Source organism: Salarias fasciatus, chromosome 9 (genome assembly GCF_902148845.1).
Source record: "Salarias fasciatus chromosome 9, fSalaFa1.1, whole genome shotgun sequence".
Lineage (NCBI taxonomy): Eukaryota > Metazoa > Chordata > Actinopteri > Blenniiformes > Blenniidae > Salarias > Salarias fasciatus.
This window is the reverse complement of record NC_043753.1, coordinates 13,480,150-13,499,883: the sequence shown is the minus strand read 5'-3', so window position 1 is coordinate 13,499,883 and position 19,734 is coordinate 13,480,150. Positions and strand designations below refer to the sequence as shown.

At 41.1% G+C, this 19,734-nt stretch overlaps 2 protein-coding genes across 5 annotated transcripts in view; one reads left to right on the top strand and one right to left on the bottom strand.

The window, feature by feature from the left end:
• The first annotated feature begins 2,502 nt into the window (after positions 1-2,502).
• Positions 2,503-4,672, top strand: sec61g (SEC61 translocon subunit gamma). 2 transcript variants are annotated; one of them, XM_030099604.1, is made up of 4 exons: positions 2,503-2,609; positions 2,937-3,035; positions 3,409-3,511; positions 4,512-4,672. In XM_030099604.1, the coding sequence occupies exons 2-4, from the start codon at positions 2,942-2,944 to the stop codon at positions 4,519-4,521; spliced, it is 207 nt and encodes a 68-aa protein (XP_029955464.1). In that variant the 5' UTR covers positions 2,503-2,609; positions 2,937-2,941; the 3' UTR covers positions 4,522-4,672. The 2 variants fall into 2 exon arrangements, with proteins under 2 accessions (XP_029955464.1, XP_029955465.1); XM_030099605.1 differs by having other exon boundaries at positions 2,512-2,608; positions 2,934-3,035.
• A 25-nt stretch (positions 4,673-4,697) lies between these two features.
• tpk1 (thiamin pyrophosphokinase 1) overlaps positions 4,698-19,734 on the bottom strand; it is a 65,062-nt gene continuing 50,025 nt past the window's right edge. For all 3 annotated transcript variants that reach the window (XM_030099599.1, XM_030099602.1, XM_030099600.1), the window contains one exon: positions 4,698-5,233. In XM_030099599.1, the coding sequence (XP_029955459.1) occupies positions 5,088-5,233 (146 nt within the window). In that variant the 3' untranslated portion in view covers positions 4,698-5,087. The remainder of the gene's footprint in view (positions 5,234-19,734) is intronic.

Here is a 19,734-nt window from a genome sequence, read left to right as displayed (position 1 = left end):
TGGCTTCAAATGTCTTTACTTTATAAATGATTAAAAAAAGTATATATTTCAATCAAATTGTGATATAAAGCTGCATGACAATGAAATCTCTGAAAGTGTTTGTTAGGAAATACTGAGTTTCCAGTATGTTTTGTAGAAAAAATACTTTTACTAACTGATGATAGCAATATTTGTGTAGATGGTTTTATGCTTGAATCACATTTATTGCCTTTTTTTTAGCTAACTTAATGAAACTCATTAGGACGTGAATAGTGCTTAAAGCTCTAACTCAAAGAGAACAGTGAGTCTGTTTAAATATCTCCAAGCACAAGAAAATCATTTTTAAAATCTGATTGACTGGCTTTTTTTTATTTAGCAATGTAAAGTGTAACATGGTACAGTAGAATCAAATTTAGTTGATGAATACCTTTTGTGATCTCTCTGCAAAAGTTAAAATGTGGGTTTGAAAATATGAGATGCTTAATGCTGTGGCCAGAACGATGTATCGAGCGCATTATGATGAGATAAGGGTGAAATAATATCATGGCTGCAAAGTGACAGCCTGTCGAGGCTTCGGCAAACCATCTGCGTTTGGGAATATTTTATGTAACAATGTGACATAATGTTAAAATAAAACCTTGACGTCTGGCAAAGCTCTGGATGTTTTTTTGTTTTTGGTTCTTGGACAACTTGCTGTTCATTAAAGTGACAAGTTTGAAAAGTGTTGGTGGAGTTTGCTGCTGTGGGCACATTTAAAAGCGTTGAATGAAAGTAACAATGAAGAGCAGACTGGGAGAAAAATGCTGGGATTCTTGGTGAAAAGTACGTCTTAATCTAAGTCACATGGGGGGTATTTGCAACCAAAGGAATGCAGATTTCACAAGAACAGTGGCTAAAGTCTTCTATAAGCAACGATTTTATTCAAGCGCTTTGTGATTTACGGTTTGTAGCATCTGTGTCAAAAATAAGGTACGTGGGCCAAAAACGGCCTGCAAGTGGTTCCAATTCGGTTGACCACCAACACGCCCAGAAAAATTGTGAAAATTTCCTTTTTAACACAGTTTTGCAGGGTGGGTTTGCAAAAACATGCAGGCAAGAAACTGTACCATGCAACAACTAGGAGATATTTTTGTTTTTTGGACATTTTACTGAATTTTGCACCAGAAAATGTCATTAAAATTGATTTTTGTAAGTTGAAATTCTTGTACTTTTTAGTACTACTTGCGAAACACCAGCAAAAACTGAGACATTTTGGAAACTTCGAATTCATGGAATAACAAAGCAAAACCTAACAAACGAATTACCAGATTTTTGGATATGTGACCATATTTGTCAAGTAATTAATTTTTCCCATTTCTTCCAGACAAACAGTGAAAAGTCACATAGAGTCACAGGAGGTTTGTAAAATTGATGAATTTGATGCTGCTTGTGAAGGATCTTTTCAAGTTGTGTAAATACTGGCAAGTATGACACTAACTTAAATCAATGATATCTTGACATAAAGACAGACATGTTTTGTCCTTTTTGTTGAGGAAACACACTTCTTAGTTCCTACAATTACACAGGGTCACCTGATGTTTTTATTTGAAAATCTGTTCTTTTTTAAAAAGAAAACTATATATACAGACTGACATTTTAATCACAGGAACCATGACAAACTTTACACTGTTCAGCATCCTTTGTTGCAAAGAAAAAATTACAACATAAGACAGTAGAACTGAACAGTGTGAGCGATTTGTCGAGAGTTTCTAAATTATGTCAGTATTTCCAGTATTCGTTTGGTTCATTCTACAGTGTAGGAAACTACACATTTTATTAGAACTGCATAGTAGTGTTATTCTCACTGCTATTTTTCTCACTTAAAGTCTCGGGTAAGAATTTACCTTCATAGTACAGTTCTAAAAGACTCATATGTGACAATTTTCTATTTTAGAACTTGAATAGTCAAGTGTTTGCTTATTTCATGTAAATGTATGATTGAACCCCTTGAGAAAACTGTTTTTGCAGTGCTGTAACAAACCATTTCTAAATAAATGTAAAATAAAAAAAGATAGATTCATATCTGGATTTTACTTTACAAATACCTGACTGTTCACCTCAGCAATAAACTGAATCGAACTCATAAAATGGGACAACATTGGCCTCCACTGACTGAAGACACTAAGGTACGCTGGAGTCTGCAGGAGTCTGTTTTCTACAGTTTTCTGCTATGTTGGTGCTTCTCAGGTTGGTTGACACACAGGAGAAAGAGCACGTGATCATACATGCTGATTTACTCATTTTAAATGAGCAGTTGTCACCTGAATCTACAGCTTGTTTCGTAATTATTTTTTAGGGAAAATGTATCTGTTAATGTATATATTTTGTAATTATGTCGGGGTTTTTTCTTCTTTTGTTTTCTTTATGCTTGCTTCACACAATAAGGAGCTGAATGTGACGATTGAATGTGAGTAATAGTTGTTGTTGTGAGTAGGCCTCCTCGCCTCCAGGTGTCAGTGTGGTCAAAGTAGAACTAGAGATCGCGCATGCGCAGGATAAGGCTACGTCAGCCCTCCTGCTCCTCCTCTCAGCTGAGCTACGTGGCCTTCACTTCTCCGCTCTCTTCTCAACAAATCGCACGCAACACACAGGTATGGTGAAACTCATCCTTTTTGTAGTTTTTATATTGTGTTTATGAATATATAACCTCAATGGGAAAGTAAAACCTTTCAGTTTTCTTTATTTCCTTCGTGTTGGGCGTCAGTGCCTTTTTAGCTTATTTAGCTAGCTATGCTACCTTTAAGTTTATCAACGAGAAGGACCCGTTTTGATTCACAAAGTGTTCCAGTGTGTGTTTTAATGATATATTGAAGATAAAGAGGAGCTGTGTGTTGGTTCGGAGCTGAGGCAGCCGTCTGAAGCTACACGTCAGCACTTGAAGGCTCCGCGGTTCTGATTGTCCCCGGTTCTGTCTGCAGACATCATGGACCAGGTGATGCAGTTCGTCGAGCCCAGCCGGCAATTTGTCAAGGACTCAATCAGGCTCGTCAAAAGATGCACAAAGCCAGACAGAAAAGGTACGTTTATTTTCATCCCTCGAGCAAAATGTTACCAGCGAAGGAAAAGTCACTAAACCTATCCTTTCTTTCTTAATACCGATTTTGTTTTTCTCACTGGCTGTCTGTATTAAAGGATTAATCTTTATTCTGATCTGTAAGGCTTTGATTGGTATTGGGCTTAAATACATCCCAAATTGATTAGCTCTATATGAGACATCCAGACCTCTGACGTCCACAGGAGGTTTACTCAGTATCCCCAGGATCAGAAGCAAACGATGAGAAACAGTTTTTAGTTCCCATCCAAATCTTCATGTCCTTCTGAAATTGTGAATTGCCATGTGTTTGAATGGTGATACATAAATAAATGTTCCTCCTTTCTGTCCTCCCTCAGAATTTCAAAAGATTGCCATGGCGACAGCAATCGGGTTTGCCATCATGGGTTTCATTGGATTCTTTGTTAAGCTCATCCACATCCCCATCAACAACATCATCGTGTAAGTTACTAAAACTGAACACACACGGTGCTCAAACTAGATGCTCCTAATTTTTTCCAGATAGATCTTTCAACTCTGTAAATTTGGTCTTGATTTCATGACGTATGTTCATGTAAAGAGAAGTCTGATAGCAGGTTTAATCTGTAGTTCACTGATTCCAGAGATAACTTTGAATGAATGATTGTGTGGCTTGTAAATATATTTTTCATTGTCATTTACTCTAGCATTATCTGGATCCTCTGAGATATTTTTGACATGATAATCTAATCAGAAGTACTATCTGAGCCATTTCATTGTTTAAGGTGTATAATCAGGTCTAGCTCCTTGTTGATCTTCAGTGAACATGGAGCGTTTGCAATAATGCATTCTCAATAATTAAATGTAGAGGATTTGATCAGATATGTCTATCAAGATATGATATACCTTAAGGAAATAATTATATTACATTTTGTAAAGTCAAGTTGAAGAAACATAAATGGCACTTACTGATATATTTAGTGGAATCAGAACTAGATTTTATTTCCATCTCAATTGAACAGTTAGAACTGAAAGGTCCAGCTGCCCCCATCTAAAACTTACCCCGTTTGAACACCAGGTGGCAGCATTGTATTTGAGTCTCAGCCATTTCATTCAGAGAAGTAGACAAATTCTGATATAAGATGCATTATTGGCAAACAAGCAATCATTGACTTAACTGCATGTGATTGACTATTTCTGAGCATTTAAATATGAGGATACTTTTACAAGGATACTTTTTCTGCATGATACATTGGGATTTCATCATAATAGGAGCATTAAAGGTTCTTGTATGAAGTAGATAAAGTATCACACACAGTATCATGATGGTGGCACTTGAGATTTTATTTTTTGTGAATTGTAAATAACAGTACTTGTTACAAAAGTATGCTGGCAGTAGTACGAACACATGTTAATCTGGAATGATGTTATAAAGAAGTGGTTTTGTTTTTTACTTAAAATGCTGCTTTTGGTTTTCTTCCAGTGGAGGTTAAATCCTGGCCGATCTGAAACACCAATTTCAAAATCTGGGGCGAGGAGGTGGAGCGGCGATGTGTGTCAACGGGGACTGAAGGGGTGGAATTTTTACATTCTGTGCACCACATTTATTTTTCACAGTGTAAATAAAACAATTGAAAACCCAAAGCTTGACTTCCCTCCTTGACCTGGTCCACTTCCAGCATTCTGCGATCACTTTGGTTTCTGTCATTTCTGAAGTAGTGTTTTAAAAGTCATCACTGAAAGGCTTTCGGTTTGTTTCCCATATCCCTAGAAGACCACTGGGGTGGAAGGCACATGCTGAAGCGTGCAAGACAAAGCAAACAATGAGCATTACCATTCAAGGTGAAGAGGCATCAAGTCAGTGCAGTACTGTGGAACCTATCAGTGCTATCGTTATCAATATTCCATAAGAAGTAGTCCTTGGTCATGAACAGCAGCCATAAAGTCAGTATCTCTTGTTTCACCTGAGCTAAGTTCATCAAAAAGTACACATTCTACTAGAATCCTACTTGAAGGATATTTTGGCCCTGTGCGCTAGAGCAGTCAGCTCTTCAGCGTGTTATTGTGCGGCTTTCAGGATGCCCATGCTCCACAGCAGAGGCTGGTCCGTGGTCACGGTCACAGGTTTCCTGGGTTTTCCCGGAGCTGTGGGCTCGTAGGTGTTGGAGGTGCTCACCAGCCTTCCAAACTGCAGGACCTGGTTATCTGGACAGAGAAGACATGAAAAATTCAGTGATATTTTAGTTTAACTGGTCGACTTTGTACTTTCAGATGTTTGACTGTCAACAATGTGGCTCTGGGTGAAACCCTTGTTTGAGAAGAAGTGGTCTGGATCAGCTTGTCTCCGGCGTGAACACATGACTTTGCATTGTGCTTGTGCAAAGCATGTCGACCCTAACAAAGTAGTCTTGAGGCCACACAGGGATTACAGCCAAAACCACAGAGATTCATAAAGGCCATTACGCTAAAACCACGAGAATACCCCCAGTGAAGGGCTTACAAATCCTTTCCTTTTAGCCAGTGACAGAAAAGGTGAGCAGTGAGGTGTACAAGACACACAAAGCCTTTTGTTCTGGAGAACTTCTACAGGAAATATGAATAGAGGATTAAAAAAAAAACCCTACCAGATAACCTCGTAACTGGGGGGACTTTTACTCATTTGTCTTAATAATAATACATGCAGGATAATTTTAGTTTAAACACCTAAAAATATCAAAAAGAAAAAGCTTTAGATCTATGCTCTGAGTAAATGTAAAATAAGGTTAATGTACTTTATGGTCACTTTGCTGTGATTGTTAGAAACAAGAACGAGCTGAACCACTCAAAATTATACTCCCGTACAATACTGACCTCTAGTGGTCAGACAGGGAAAAACTCAGACACTCATCAGCACATCAGAGGATCCGTTCTGCCATCTGTTGGCTTCATATTGAAACACAGAGGAATCATGTGCAGAAGCAAACATGTTCACAAAATGATGAGCACAAACAAGTGCACAGGTCAGCAGAAGTTCCTCATATCACATGTGCAAGCTATTAGAAAAAAAAAAAGGGGGGGGGGGGGGGGGGGTATGCCCAGATTAAGCCATTCTTTATTAGAAAATGTAATGTTTATTTTTTTTTAATTGTATGACTTAAGATGTGTCCATTTCAAACAGCAGCTCTGAGAGCACTCCCTTTTCTTCATCGTATGAAATAAATAAATAACAGACCTCCTACTCCTTATCCATTCTTCTATCAAATAACATTGAATTCAGCCATATCTCTAAATGTGACTAATCCTACAACACATCTATAATTTTCTTTCATGAGGAGTTATGTCAAGCTGAATTATGAATCTCTAAGTGAAATAACAAACAAAGAAATTACTTTACACGTCACTTTTCCCATTAACAGTTACATTTATTCAGCCCTGAACGCGCTGGGCTGACAAGTACCCCGAGAATGGAGCTGCTGGATCGTGTCTAATATGTAAAGGACATTCTCTCCATTGGAGATTTACACCTGGGGCTTTCTGGTAATTTTTTTTTTTTTTTTTATTCATCACTTTACTTTTAGCATTAATGAGAATGACAAAATAATTTAATTCAGCAAAACTCAGCCTCAGCTGAGTTGATGTCAAAAAGGTTCTTGTAGCTTTTGTCTCTGCTTATGTTTCAACACTTTCATACCCCTTGACTCAGTGGGCTTTTTGTTTATAGCTTCAAACACATTCAATCACCCACCGACTTTGTTTTTCAAACCATCTTGATCCAATTATCAAGGTTTGCCTGCGTGGTGCCGGCGGGCCACGAGCAGTGTCTGAAAGTGAGTTAGAAGATTAGTGCTCTGAGTACCACAAACCACAGCCGGAACGAAGAGGCCAGTGGAGGTTTTGATTCTGCCAGTCAATCATTTTTTTTTTTCATCACTCAAAACTCAAATCTGGAGTGGGAACAACGCTATCATTAGCTCTTATTGCAATACTGAGGCAGTGTAAAGGTAAATTGTATTTAATAAAGTGACAAACTGCAAACCTACAAATTCATCAGGATATATTCACAGCTTTTAGTTCTCCGCCGCAATTTTCTATGAAGATAAGTGTGATCGAAATGCATGTTTTCACTCACAGAGCACTTAATTACTTCCATGCAATCATCTCGGGGAGTAATTTGCACACCATTGTAAAAATAAAATGAAGGAGATAGCGGCTGGGGACGTCAGCTAATGTTCACGTGAGACTTCAGGATGGGAGGAAACTGTGATCTCAGTGGCTGTTTCAAATGTTGGTGTGAGATGGGCTGCTTTATACGGAGATTACTCAGATTGTGTAAAGCCTAGAAAACAGTAATAGAGATGAACAGCAGTCCTGTGGAAAGTAATCAGAGGTCATAGGACCGTATGTGGAATTCCTGGGGCTTACAGAAAGTCTCTGTTCTGATTTTTCCTCATTTAGCCTCAATGAAACCTTTCCCACACATTTGTGTAAAAAGTATGAACTGCGATCACGTAATTTTGGACCAGGTGACTGCGTGAATGCAGTCAAGAGTTTGTTTTTTGGGGAAAAGAAGCGAGGCCCTGATTAATTTTATGCTCCCAATTAAATGTTTGGTAACTATGTGGCTCCTACATGTCAAAATAGGGAAGAGGTGGATGGAGACCAGGGTCACTCTTAAAGTTGGTCACAGCTCTTCCTTGTGTTGAGTAAATTTGGTTTTAATAAGCTGAATCTTTTTTTTTTTTTCGGGGGGGGGGGGGGGGGGGGGTTGCATTACATGAGAGAAGTGAAATCCAGACTTTTTGCATAAGCCTAAATGAATCATTAGGCCCCGGAGTCTGTTCATATTTAAGTGGACACTTTTCCTCCAGCCTTAGAAAATTGGGTGCCAAGAAAAATACGGTGCATCATTAGTGCAAAAGTGCTTACGAAGTCCATGAATTTTATAGACTTCACAAATGGCGACGACTTCAAATTATATGCGCTACCCCTAGACACATGAATTACGCGCCTTACAATAACAATTCACCTGATATAGGTAATTCCTCTACGGTTTGACAAAAGCTACAGTCGCACTGTCAGGCCCGCATAATGCACACACCCAAACCAACACTTGGCATTGTTGCTGCGTCCTCTCGAAGATTGGAAATGTGACGAGCATTAGCCCATAAGAGGTTTATACAATTCAAAAATAGTCGTGGCGCAATCACATCACAGGAGGATGAAAATGAACACAAGAGAACAAAGACAGGAGGGAACGGAGCGAATCATTTGTCCACAGGCGCCTGCAACGCACATCAAACAGGGACAAAGAGTAAATCCCATTCTGCTTCAAAGACTGCCAAACAGCCATGGTATTAGACCTGTTTGATTCAGGACGGGAAGCAAAATAAGTCGAATGTGCAGTCGGGTTACTTAATAATTGAGCGAGCGCAGCGCTTATGCTACAGGCATATGAGAAGAATGTCAGACTGTGTTAAAATGCTGGCCTTAAGTTTTCTCTCCGCAGGAAAATAGGTTTTCACCGTGTTGTTACAGAGACGTCATGAGGTCTGCTGGGAGCTCCAAATATGAATCAAGGCATAGATAGTAGGCTTTTTTTGTAATGTATAAGTGAGCATGTCTACTTTTGTCGCTCTGTTTGGGAGGGTCAAAGAGTCCGGTATTGAATCAGAGCAGCTATAAACAAGGAAGTTCTGTCTGAGCTCTCATAAGAATTGGAAATTCAAAGACCCCAGGAAAGACAATCAGTTTCCTGTTAAAAGTTAGCCGTAAGTTTTTCTTCTCATTCCTACTTAAACAAAGGGGAATGTTGCATAATATTACATCTTTTGTACAAAGTACTAACACTGAAGTCAATTTTTCAATTATCTGTGTATTCTTAAGTATTTCTTTTTCTGACTTTTTACCTTCTGCACCTTCAACTTCCCACATTAAGCAAACTGGCTCTTCACTTGTTAACGTCTATGGCTGGAGGCCACAAGCAAGAGGAAAAGTCAACCGCAGAGAAAAAAAACAATTTAGTATGTTGTCCCTGTACATGTGTGGGTTTTCAACATGAATTTGAAGTCAATTGGTGACCGTTGCTCATCTATGTGACTGTTAAGTGAAATGCACGCGGCCGTGAACCGACTTCCTGTTGATTCAGCTGATTGGGCATGCTGTGATTGCATGTGCCTGTCAGGTGTGTGTGTGTGTGTGTGTGTGTGTGCTTGAGGTTTGTGGGAGAGAGACACTGAATGAAAGTGGTGGTCTGAAGTGGGTGAATTAACTGGTGTCTACAGATTATTTGTCACAAAAACTGCGAGAAGACACATTTTCTGGAACTGTAGCAGAGTTTTGAGGAGTTTTGGACTGAATCGGCTGCTCGTTGTGAGTCAACAGAGACGGACGGTGCAGCTGCAGGTGGGTTACCCAGCTTGTTTTTGTGGCTTCATCTGGGCTGTTCAACATTTGTCGGACTGCTTTCAAGACGCGTCCACCAGACAGCGCTCTGAGCCACCCTGGATGCTCAGAGTTCCTCTGGCGGCGCTGGAAACCTGCTGGACATTACAACTCCACCTGCATCCGGCTTCCTGCTCCAAATCCGAGGCTGATGAATGAGTAACCTCTTTGGACCACACAACTCTGAAAAGGTACCGCTTGGATTTTTATTTGCTCATTTGGAGAATGAGTGAGTTTTGATTTTCTAAGTGCTCAAGTGAACTGGCCTGCAAAAAGGTCCTTTAATATTCTGCTGGATAGTGTGTTGTGTTGAAATTGGTGAAAGGGGAATTTTATTATTCTAAGTAGGAAAATACTTGTTTACTTTAGTGCAGCCTCAGTGTGTTATTTCTTTGGAAATCTCAAAGGCATTCACTGAGGGAGCAGCTCCTGGTCACTGGGGCTGATTTTTGACAGCAGTGTGACCCTGACGGCTGCTTCCAGCAGCATTAAGTCACAAAAGCTCATATTGTCTTCCGCAAGTATATTCAACTAAAGCATGATTTCATTTCACCTAAATAACAGCCACAGTCTCCAGATCCAATATGGCCCCTTCGGGGGTATGGTGGAACTGGCTGCTGCCCTCATTACTATTATTGCATGGCCTTTCAAGATAATGCAGTCCATCTCAACACCAAACCTAGGAAATGAACATATAGTTGAATTAATGCCACTGTGAAAATCTGCAGAAACACATTATTACCTTTTGAAAAACGCAGAATTTATGATGAGGCGGTTGTACTGGATCACATTAGATTGTACAAGTCTGTTTAATGAAGTAACTGGGGAGTGTATGTGCACCAAAAAGCTCCCCAGATATACAATTACAATAGAAATTCTGCCCCGCTACATCGTGATTATATCATAATCAAGGGGGATTTCAGAAATAAAAATGATTGATGTTTTCAGTTGATAGCATGTGTAGTTACCAAACCTACCACTAGGGGCAGTGGAGCACTACAAACAAGCTCAACCGGATGGCAGAGCTGCACATATATTCCCTAACTCACATTATCTGTCTGCTTCTCATACACCCATTTACAGACACACACACACACACGCACGCACACACAGGCATGCAAACTTTACTAAGCACAAAAAGGCTTTCAGATGGCTTCATTAGTAATCCCCTCCTCAAAGCTGATACCGATCAATAACGGCCCCCATTGCAGAGGGGACCGAAATGAGCGTCGCACCCTCCAGTGATAACAATGGAGATGTTTGCTGCCTGTAATTGCATTTCCAGCTCCACAGCCGAAAGGGCCCGTCAGCTGTAAGTAGACCGTATTTACACAACAAATTACCCAGGAGAGAGGGTGGGTGAGCGAGGGAGAGACTCCAAGACACTCACACTGCAGTGGACAGGTAGAGAGGGGAATTATGGGTGTTTGGGACTATTTTTTTTTTTTTTTTTTTTTAGAGAGAAAACTGTTGCTGCTATATATATATATATATATATATATATATATATATATATATATATATATATATATATATAATTTTATTTATTTTTTTTAATATGAAGAGGCCCTGTGTGGGAATGTTGAAAGTAAAGCGAGAGGCATCATTAACATGAGACGTGAAATAATAGGAGTGATGCCAAATTCTCAACACACTCCCGAGAGTCACAAGTCTCTTTCGAAAATAAAACTTGAGACGACTCTTCATTTAATTTTCTAGATAATTAGTAATGGTTAGAAACAATGTGCAACTTTTATATTCACACCTTTTGCTACCTTCAACTCTCACTCAGGAAGACTGTTATCTGAGACAAGAAAAAAAAAAAACCTATTAAGTGTCAGGTTGAGTTAAAGGTCGCCATTTCATCGCGATTCTGCTTATTTAAGCCGATTTACTAATCACTGGTAATGAAGGATGAAACTGTTCACTGAGTGTAAAACGTCACACATCACACCTCCAGAATAACACCGAGCCGGCCTCACAAGCAGCTCGTTCTCTTCCCTCCCATTATATCTGAATCTGTTTAGCGAGGCGCTCGCGTCCCCTTTTAACATGACTTGTCACGGAGGGCGCAAATTAAACTCGTTCAGTCGGAGGGGGGGTGGAAGAGACTCTCTTCCTTCAGACTGGTGTGCTATCAAGTCTGATCATGCTTCACAGTGCAAGGGGAGAAAATCATTTCTTATAAATCACGTTTGTTCAATACTGAGCTGTCTAAATTACTGAAATGAAGTGAATGTGTGACTGTGTTGCAGAAAACAACGCAGCCCTCTCACCATAGCGAGGATAAAAAAAAAAAACACATATGTCAGTGCAAGAGATTGAATGTACAGAAGATATATTTGTTTAAGGTAAAGCTAACAGAAAACATTTAAATGAGCCTATTTCACCTTAGATGCAGCAAACAATTCTGGGAAATATGCAATCTTTGAAAATAATGTAAAATATAGTCCCTTCAGGGTGCATAGCATTGAGAACCGGGAGGTCCCCTTTAATGCAGCTGCACTCTTGACAGGTGGTAGCAGTGATGCATTTGCTATCTATTCCTTGTTTTTCCCGATGCACAAATTGTATCTTTGAAAGTTTAAGGCAACAGTAAGAAATGTAATAAAAGTTCCTGTTGGACAGTTTCATGGCAGAGTGAGAGGGAGAGACGAGGACGGGATGGTTTAGTCATGTATGGAGAGGAGATGATAACAGATAGCGGGGAAACGGAGGCTGAGGGTGGAGCTGCAAGGCAGGAGGAGGAGAGGAAGGAGGTTCACTGATGCAATGAGAGTGTTACAGATTAGAGGGGGTATTGGAGGACAATCATGCACTGCGGCGACCTCTCATGGTTAGAAAAACAGACGACTTTAAGAAATAAAACAATAAAAACTAGAGGAAATCCACACTGACTTACACTCACAAGCCACAACATTAGGTACCTTTAAAGTTCCAGGTTGGCCCACTTTTACCGTCGGTGCTGCGTGTTGGAAAGCTTCCTCGGAGATTTTATTTTTCCATTTTGACACGATAACATCGCAGGGATTTGTTGGCTGTCCATCTATGAATGCTAATCTCTCGCACCACCTGATCCCAAAACGTACTCTGGAATTGAAATTTGGAGATCAGAAAGTCGTTTGACCAAAAGGAATCAGTCTAACATGGCAGATGACATGGTGCGTTTCCCTGTTGGGGATACCTATCAGACGGCGAGACAAATATAGTCGGGAACAACACTCAGGCTGGCTGCAACGCTAGAATAATAATTCATAATTGGCGTTAAGCGTGCCACAAAATATCCTGCTTTATTTCACCACCATCTGTCGTCCCGAACGTTGAAATGAGGCAAATCGGATTCATGTTTTTAAGGTTGTTTACGCCAAATTCTCCGAAATTCTGTTTGAGGTCTTTTGCAATTTGTCATGATTTCATTCTGCCTTGAGAGAAGATCTTCTGCAGGCTTTGATGGTGGCGTTCGGTCACAACCAGGTGGGATCCTGCTCTAAAGGTCATCCGCGGACAGAGAGCTGCAACTTTTCTCACTGAAAGTTGTAGTTCACTTTAAAAAGCCAGACGAATGTTTTTATGCGCAAACACACACAGATCAGCAGTTACTTAAGTAACCATTATAGATGAGGCCAGCCCATCTGGCACCAGCATACACAGCTTATTGAAAGTCACTTAAATCCCTTATATCCCTCAATTCTGATGCTTGTTTTAAACTTCAGCAGGTCAAATTGGAGAAGCCTTAATGCAATGAGTTGCCGCTGAGTAAGTATTTGCATTAATGAGCAATTAAACAGGTGTACCTCACCTGTGGCCGGCGACTAAATCTATATATCCAGTGTGTGTGAACAGATGTGTACTATCTGGCTCTCGAAAAAACAAACTGTTACCTTGAGGTTCAATAATCGCGTCTCAGGGGAAATTACTGTTAGGATGTCCTTGGACAGAAGTAGACTAATAATGCGCCTCTATTTCTGACAGTGTGATAAAAACAATATTGCAAAACATCGAAATAAATTAAGTATAAGCCCGGACTTTTCTGGAGATGGATGAAGCCAATGTATACAGTGATGCGCAATTATATTATCGGTAATATATCTTACTGTAACGGAATGCATGACATTACAGGTTTGTCCTAGAACGACTTTTTAGGTTTAGTCAGAATAATTCAAATCCGAAACTCCACATAAGAGCTTTGTACAATAGATTCAAGTTCTTTTGGGGTGTGAATAGTTCCAACTCTTTAGGAAAAAAAGGTACAATGTGGGAAAAAAAAAAGAAAAGAAAACCTGTAAAGTTAACAGAAAATGAGATTTGAAATCATTCAAATTGAGAAATATGGCTGTCTTTGATGCTGGAAATGAGATGTTGTGCATTTTATCAGCCTGTGATGGTAATGCAGCATAATTCACTCCATCCAGCTGACGTCCTCCTTGCATTTAAAGCTATTTATTGGCGAGTACATGAGCCAAGACGCTCAGCAGTGGAGTTAGCACCATCTGCTGTGCAATGATAGCCGCTTCCATTAAACGCTGCCGGGTTTAAGAGCGCGAGGTGACAGACACTGCTCTCACTTAAGTTGACCTTCAGATAAGAAAACTCATCTCTGCTGGGAATGTGGCGCCAATCAGTCGGGAGACAAACGCTGGCGACAGACTGCAGAGAAATTTATACATTCAGATATTAGAGCGCGATTACGCGGGAGTAAGTCATTGTTCACGTGTCTTGCTTGATGGAGGGGTGGAGCTGATGAGTTGATAGAGTTGAAATTAATATCCTGCGGTGAATACTTGAGTGAGCACGTTTCCATCGTGCGCGTACGCGCGCAAGAGCTCAAGACAGGAAGGTTGGAGTAAATTTTTTTTTTTTTTTCGGTCCAAAACACCTAATATGTGCGGGTACGCTCTTCTGTCTTGTTGCGAGTCTGCAGCTCCACCGGGGGTACTAGAGGCAGTTCACATCAGGCTGCTCTTCATTTCCCCCCTCTGCCCCCGTGTGTGATGTGCTCAGCTTCAGAAATCTACAGATCCATAAATAAAACCATAAAACAGCAGTTTTCCCTCCCGCAAGCCACACTGTGCTGCTACAGAATACATACACTTTTCATTTCCCCCCGTCCGAGACCTTGGTGAGCGGCGGCGGAGGAGGAGGAGGAGGAGGAGGAAATGAGAGGGAAGAGGGGGAGTCAGAAGTAGAATGGAAGAGTAGGAGGGCAGAGAGATGGGGGACGTCATTATGTAGAAAGGTATAAGAGCGAGGGGAAGGGGTGAAGAGCCAGGCGCATGAATGGAAAAGCAACCGAGACACAGAGAGGAGCAATAGATTCATTTCCTTAGACTGGATTCCAAAAACACAAGGCGAGAGTAGAAGAGGAAAGAAAGGAAGAGAAATGAAAAGACCAGGAGAAGGGTCAGGGTGTTTGCATCTGGAGAAACAGAAGAAAAGGAGAGATGTTGCAGTGGAGACGTCTGCCTCTGGCAGAGACACCGGGTTAGACCTCACCCAGACACATCTATCTGTTCGACTACAAGATAAACTACTCTGCTTCTGGCCTCTTTCAAAACAATTATTTCCTGTATTTAGAATGTTCCCCGAACACTGAAGTCTCACCATGCACACCGCTGCATGGCGTTATCTTCAATGCTAAAGCGAAAAGGCAGTTCAGTCAATGCATTGCTGCTTTTTCCAATTATACACCTTGTTTTCAAATCGGACAAATAAATCTCCAAACCAAGCAAATCCTACTTGTGATGATGAGAAGTGAAGGTATGACTCAGGTTTCTACAATCCTTGTTTTTCTCTCTTGATTCAAACCTGCTAGTTTTGAAGGCTGTGAAAGATTATGTAAAGGTCAGGAGGGTTTATTGAAAATAACCCCTGAAGTGCTGAAGATACCATTAAATATATTTATAGAGCGATCCTATATATCCTAACGAGCATTAATTAGTCTAATCAGGCAACGCAGGGTTCATTCTGCATGAACGAATTGTCAAAATACTGCTTAATTTACAGCTCTACTCTGACTGGGGAGCAAATTCAGAGTGTAACTAAAAATATAGAACATGTAGTGAAGTCCTCGCTAAAACTCAGTCTCATTTGCATTCCAATGTGTTTTTGAAGGCTTACATTTCATAAACACCATGCTCTCATTAACAGTGAGGGCAAGCTTTCTAATCTTGCCCAAAGTTTATTTTTAATTAAGATTCCTCAATTGCTTCGTCTCTCCCAGAGACTTTGCCGGCGAAATCCATCTGTGTTCTTGTGTTTGTTTTTTATCAAACGCAGCACCTGTCTGTGTTTGATTCGATCATGTGTGTCTAAGAGTCTCATGTTGCAGTACCTGAGTGTGTGTGTGTGTGTGTGTGCTCACAGCTGCCAGCGCCTTGAAATGCTGTTACGTCCCCGAGCGTCTCTCTGTGCAGCACTGAGACAAAGTGCTGAGGAACCGACACCTGGTGGGTCAGCTGAAGATGCTTTACCAGTCTGATGACCTTTTAAATGCGGCGCTCGGCTATCTTTATAGTGTAGAGCAGTGTCGGGGTTTATCTGTGTATAATGTGTCCTCCTCTGAAGGGCTGTGGGGGAGCTGGGGAGGCGGCTCGAGCGAGAGGGGAGGAAACGCCACCGTACGGATGGATGTGTGCATTTATTACCCTCAATCTAAAAAACACACACATTTTCTCTATTACACTGTATTTGCATGCATCAGATTAAACACATTCAAGGATCAGTACCGAACGCAGTTCTAAAATTCTCCTTGACTGCGATGAATTGTTCATCAACCAGTGTGTCGCTTGCTAAGTAATTTTATTCCATGCAATTTCTAGCTGTAAAAACCTGCTTAAACCAATATTTCAATATTGACTACTACATTTTATCAGCCACTGATTGTCTCCAGTGCTCATAAATGCCATCAATAACTTTCTAATGTGTATTTTGCGGAGGGGGTTCAGGGGTTTCCTCCGCTGGGCTCCTCCCACAGCGCGGCCACATTCATCTGAGGCCAGTTGTCGAGGTTCGGTTGCCTGTGGGTGTGTGTCCCTCTGTGTTTGCCCTGTGATGGACTTGTGACCTCCAGGCTGTTCTGGACGCTGTTAGCTGGTATTCCCTCCAGTGCCTGCGACCCAGAATTCAGTGCGGCGGCATCGAAGACGGATGGACGGCCATTCAACTATTTCCTCCCAGCAAAAGCCAATATATCTATTACTTCACTATATATCGGAATTCACTGTTGGGTTACATCTTTCACTTGATGCTGTGTTAACGTAATGATTTTCATGGACATTATGTTTATATTGAAGCAACAAATTCCAATTTCTTCCGAGTTTTTTGTTGCAATTTTGATTTACGATTCACGTCTGCGGTGTGTGTTTGCATCTGATGATAAGGAATTCATAAACAACCAGCTCTCTGGAGTTTATTTGCATATCCCGTTGAATAGAACCCATCCAGTAGAAAGCCTCCTCAGCCGCTCTGCCGTCAGCAGGCTGACAGCTATTGTTTATTGTCCACAGAAGTTCCTCCCGCTTTTTGTCACATGGAGAACACACGCAGAATGAAGCACAAACGGTGTGCACGCGCACGCGCACGCACCCGTTAATTCGTCCATATAGGAGATACATTCATAACCAACCCACCCACCCACGCGGCGTGCAGGGACGAGTCGGTCTGCGGATGACAGCTATTCAGATTTGTTGTTCATTACGATTCACGCTAAGCCAAAAAACATCATGACGAAGCAGGTTTTAACACACACAATCACACAGCCGGCGTGCCAGAAGCCATAACTCAGACTTTGTTGCTGCAGGATGAAGGCTTTTTAATATTAGGCTGTCAGATGGAAGAGGGTTGAGTCACAAAGAAATGACTAAGGAGGTTTATTTTTTTTTCTTGCTCACCGCCACTTAACATACGCACTGTGATTCGGGCAGATAGGATAATAGTCTGTCACTCACTGCTGGAGACGGATTTCCTTACTGACCTCCGCAACCACAACCCTCCATGAGGGTTTAGCTCTTTCTACTTGCAGGAATTAGGTTTTGACTTGAGATAAAATGGATAAATCTGGAGGAAATTCATCCAGTGACAATCGCTCTTGATCCATAATAGATGTCAACCAATCACAATGCTTGTGGTAAATTTGTGCTTAAAGGCAACGAGGAGGTCAAAGGCCACCGTTTTTAGGAGTACTGACTTGAAATATGAACATCGGAACCATTTCTGCTGCATAATGTCAACCTTTATCCACACACCTTTTATCACTCCCTCAGCTCGGAGTGAAAAAGCATCATCTGGATTCAAAACACATGATGGAATAAGAAGCTTTGTCACCTGATGACAACGCTAAGATATGAGAAGGCTTTACTGACAGAAATGTCAAAGATAACGCCTCTGTCCTGACTTCCAAAAACATAATTTAAACATATACAGGCTGTACAGCCAGTCAACAAGCTCTGATAAAAGACTTAACCTAAAGTCAGAGTCAAGAGAGATCAAGTGCAGCCATTTAAACTGTAATATTCCAATTTTTTTGTCCCATTCAACATTTCACTGCGTGTGTCTGCTTGGCTTTAGTAGTGTGTGAAGCTTTAATCATTTTCCTGCAGCCAAATGAAAAACATCACCTCTTCAACTACATTTAATATAATTCCAAACAGTTACAAGCAACATCGAAAAAGGAAAAAAATAACAGGAAATCTTCCATGTGGGCCGATACGAAACCTAATCATTTATTTTGATTTGTATATTTGATTTTCTTTTTGTCTCTCCCCCATTTATATACATACATACATACGTACACACACACACACACACACACAAACACCCACACACAAACATGTAGAGGCCAGATAATATGCAGACTTTCACATTTCAGAGGAGCAATATTACAGGCTGTAACACTCCCCTCAATCACGCCTTCAACCACGCACGCACACACACACGCACGCACGCTCACACACACGCACACACACACACACACACACACACACACACACACACACACACACACACACACACACGGTGTCTTTCACTGAAAATCCAATCTCAGCATGACAACTCAATTTTATTCAAATCAGAGCATAATGCCGTCCTACAACTTTCAAAGAGCAAATAAAATGATACCTTCATGTGAAGATTGTTCACAAACACATACACACACCGATACACACTGCGGATAAATAAACATCAGCTGCTTCTCACCTTTAAAGACCTGAGACCCAAACTGAGAGATCAGTGACGCAGCAGTGAAAGACAGCTACTGTATTAACGTGTGTGTGTGTGTGTGTGTGTGTGTACCATGTACATTTATAAAAGCATACATATAGAAAGCTCCAGCCGCCAACATTGGTTTGAAGAGAAATGCTGTGAGGAACAGGATTTGAGATGTTTGAGTAGATTTACTAAATAAATTTACAAGTCGAATCATTCATTGCATTGTTGAAAAGAATAACATTCAAAGAGAAATTACCAGCGGGATGGTGATAGTGAAGTCAGCCTGAGATCCTTCAACGTGTAAATAATTGCATGTTTGGCATAAAGATGAGGTCCAATTACTTGTTTACATAAAAACCAGGGATATATTTCTGTGTTTATTCCACCGCTGGCTGCTCGGGCTACCAGTGGGAACATAATTCGGCACGTGTAGGTGTGTCAGGGAACACTGTGACCTTGACATATGTTCAACACTGTTATTTCTTGAGGTTACTAAACTGGAATTTAAATCACGGGGAAACAAAACAGGTCATTACCATCCCCGACCACAGCGCTCCGTGATGACAATTTGCAATATCTGAGTGCGCGGATGGGGCTTTCCGAGCTGAATGTGTTTCCAGTTTAATCCCAAACACTGCTAAACATTATAATCAGGGCAAATAAATCCATAAAGCGAGAGAGAGAGAGAGAGAGAGAGAGAGAGTGCAGCGCACACGCCGATCTCCAAATAACTGGAGGAATTAAAGTGCTCGAGCATGCAGGCGCACATAAACACAGCGAGATCTCAAGGTTGCTGCATCAGAGCCGTGCGTCGTCGGTGGTTTCCGGTGGATACCCTCGCTCCCCCTTGCTTTCCTGGTCGGGGAGATTCAATGACATCCCCTTATGTCAGATTAATGTTACAGTGGTTAGTTGTTGTGGGCGGCCCTGTGCCACTCATTTCCTGTGGGGAAGAGCAAGGGCAAGGGAACGCACTCCAGCAATGAAAATGAGCGAGGGAAAGTAGAGGTTGGGGCTACTTAATGCAAACAAATTGGCACAGGTCTCGTCGTGCCACCGTGGGCAATGCCGTTGAAAGCTGA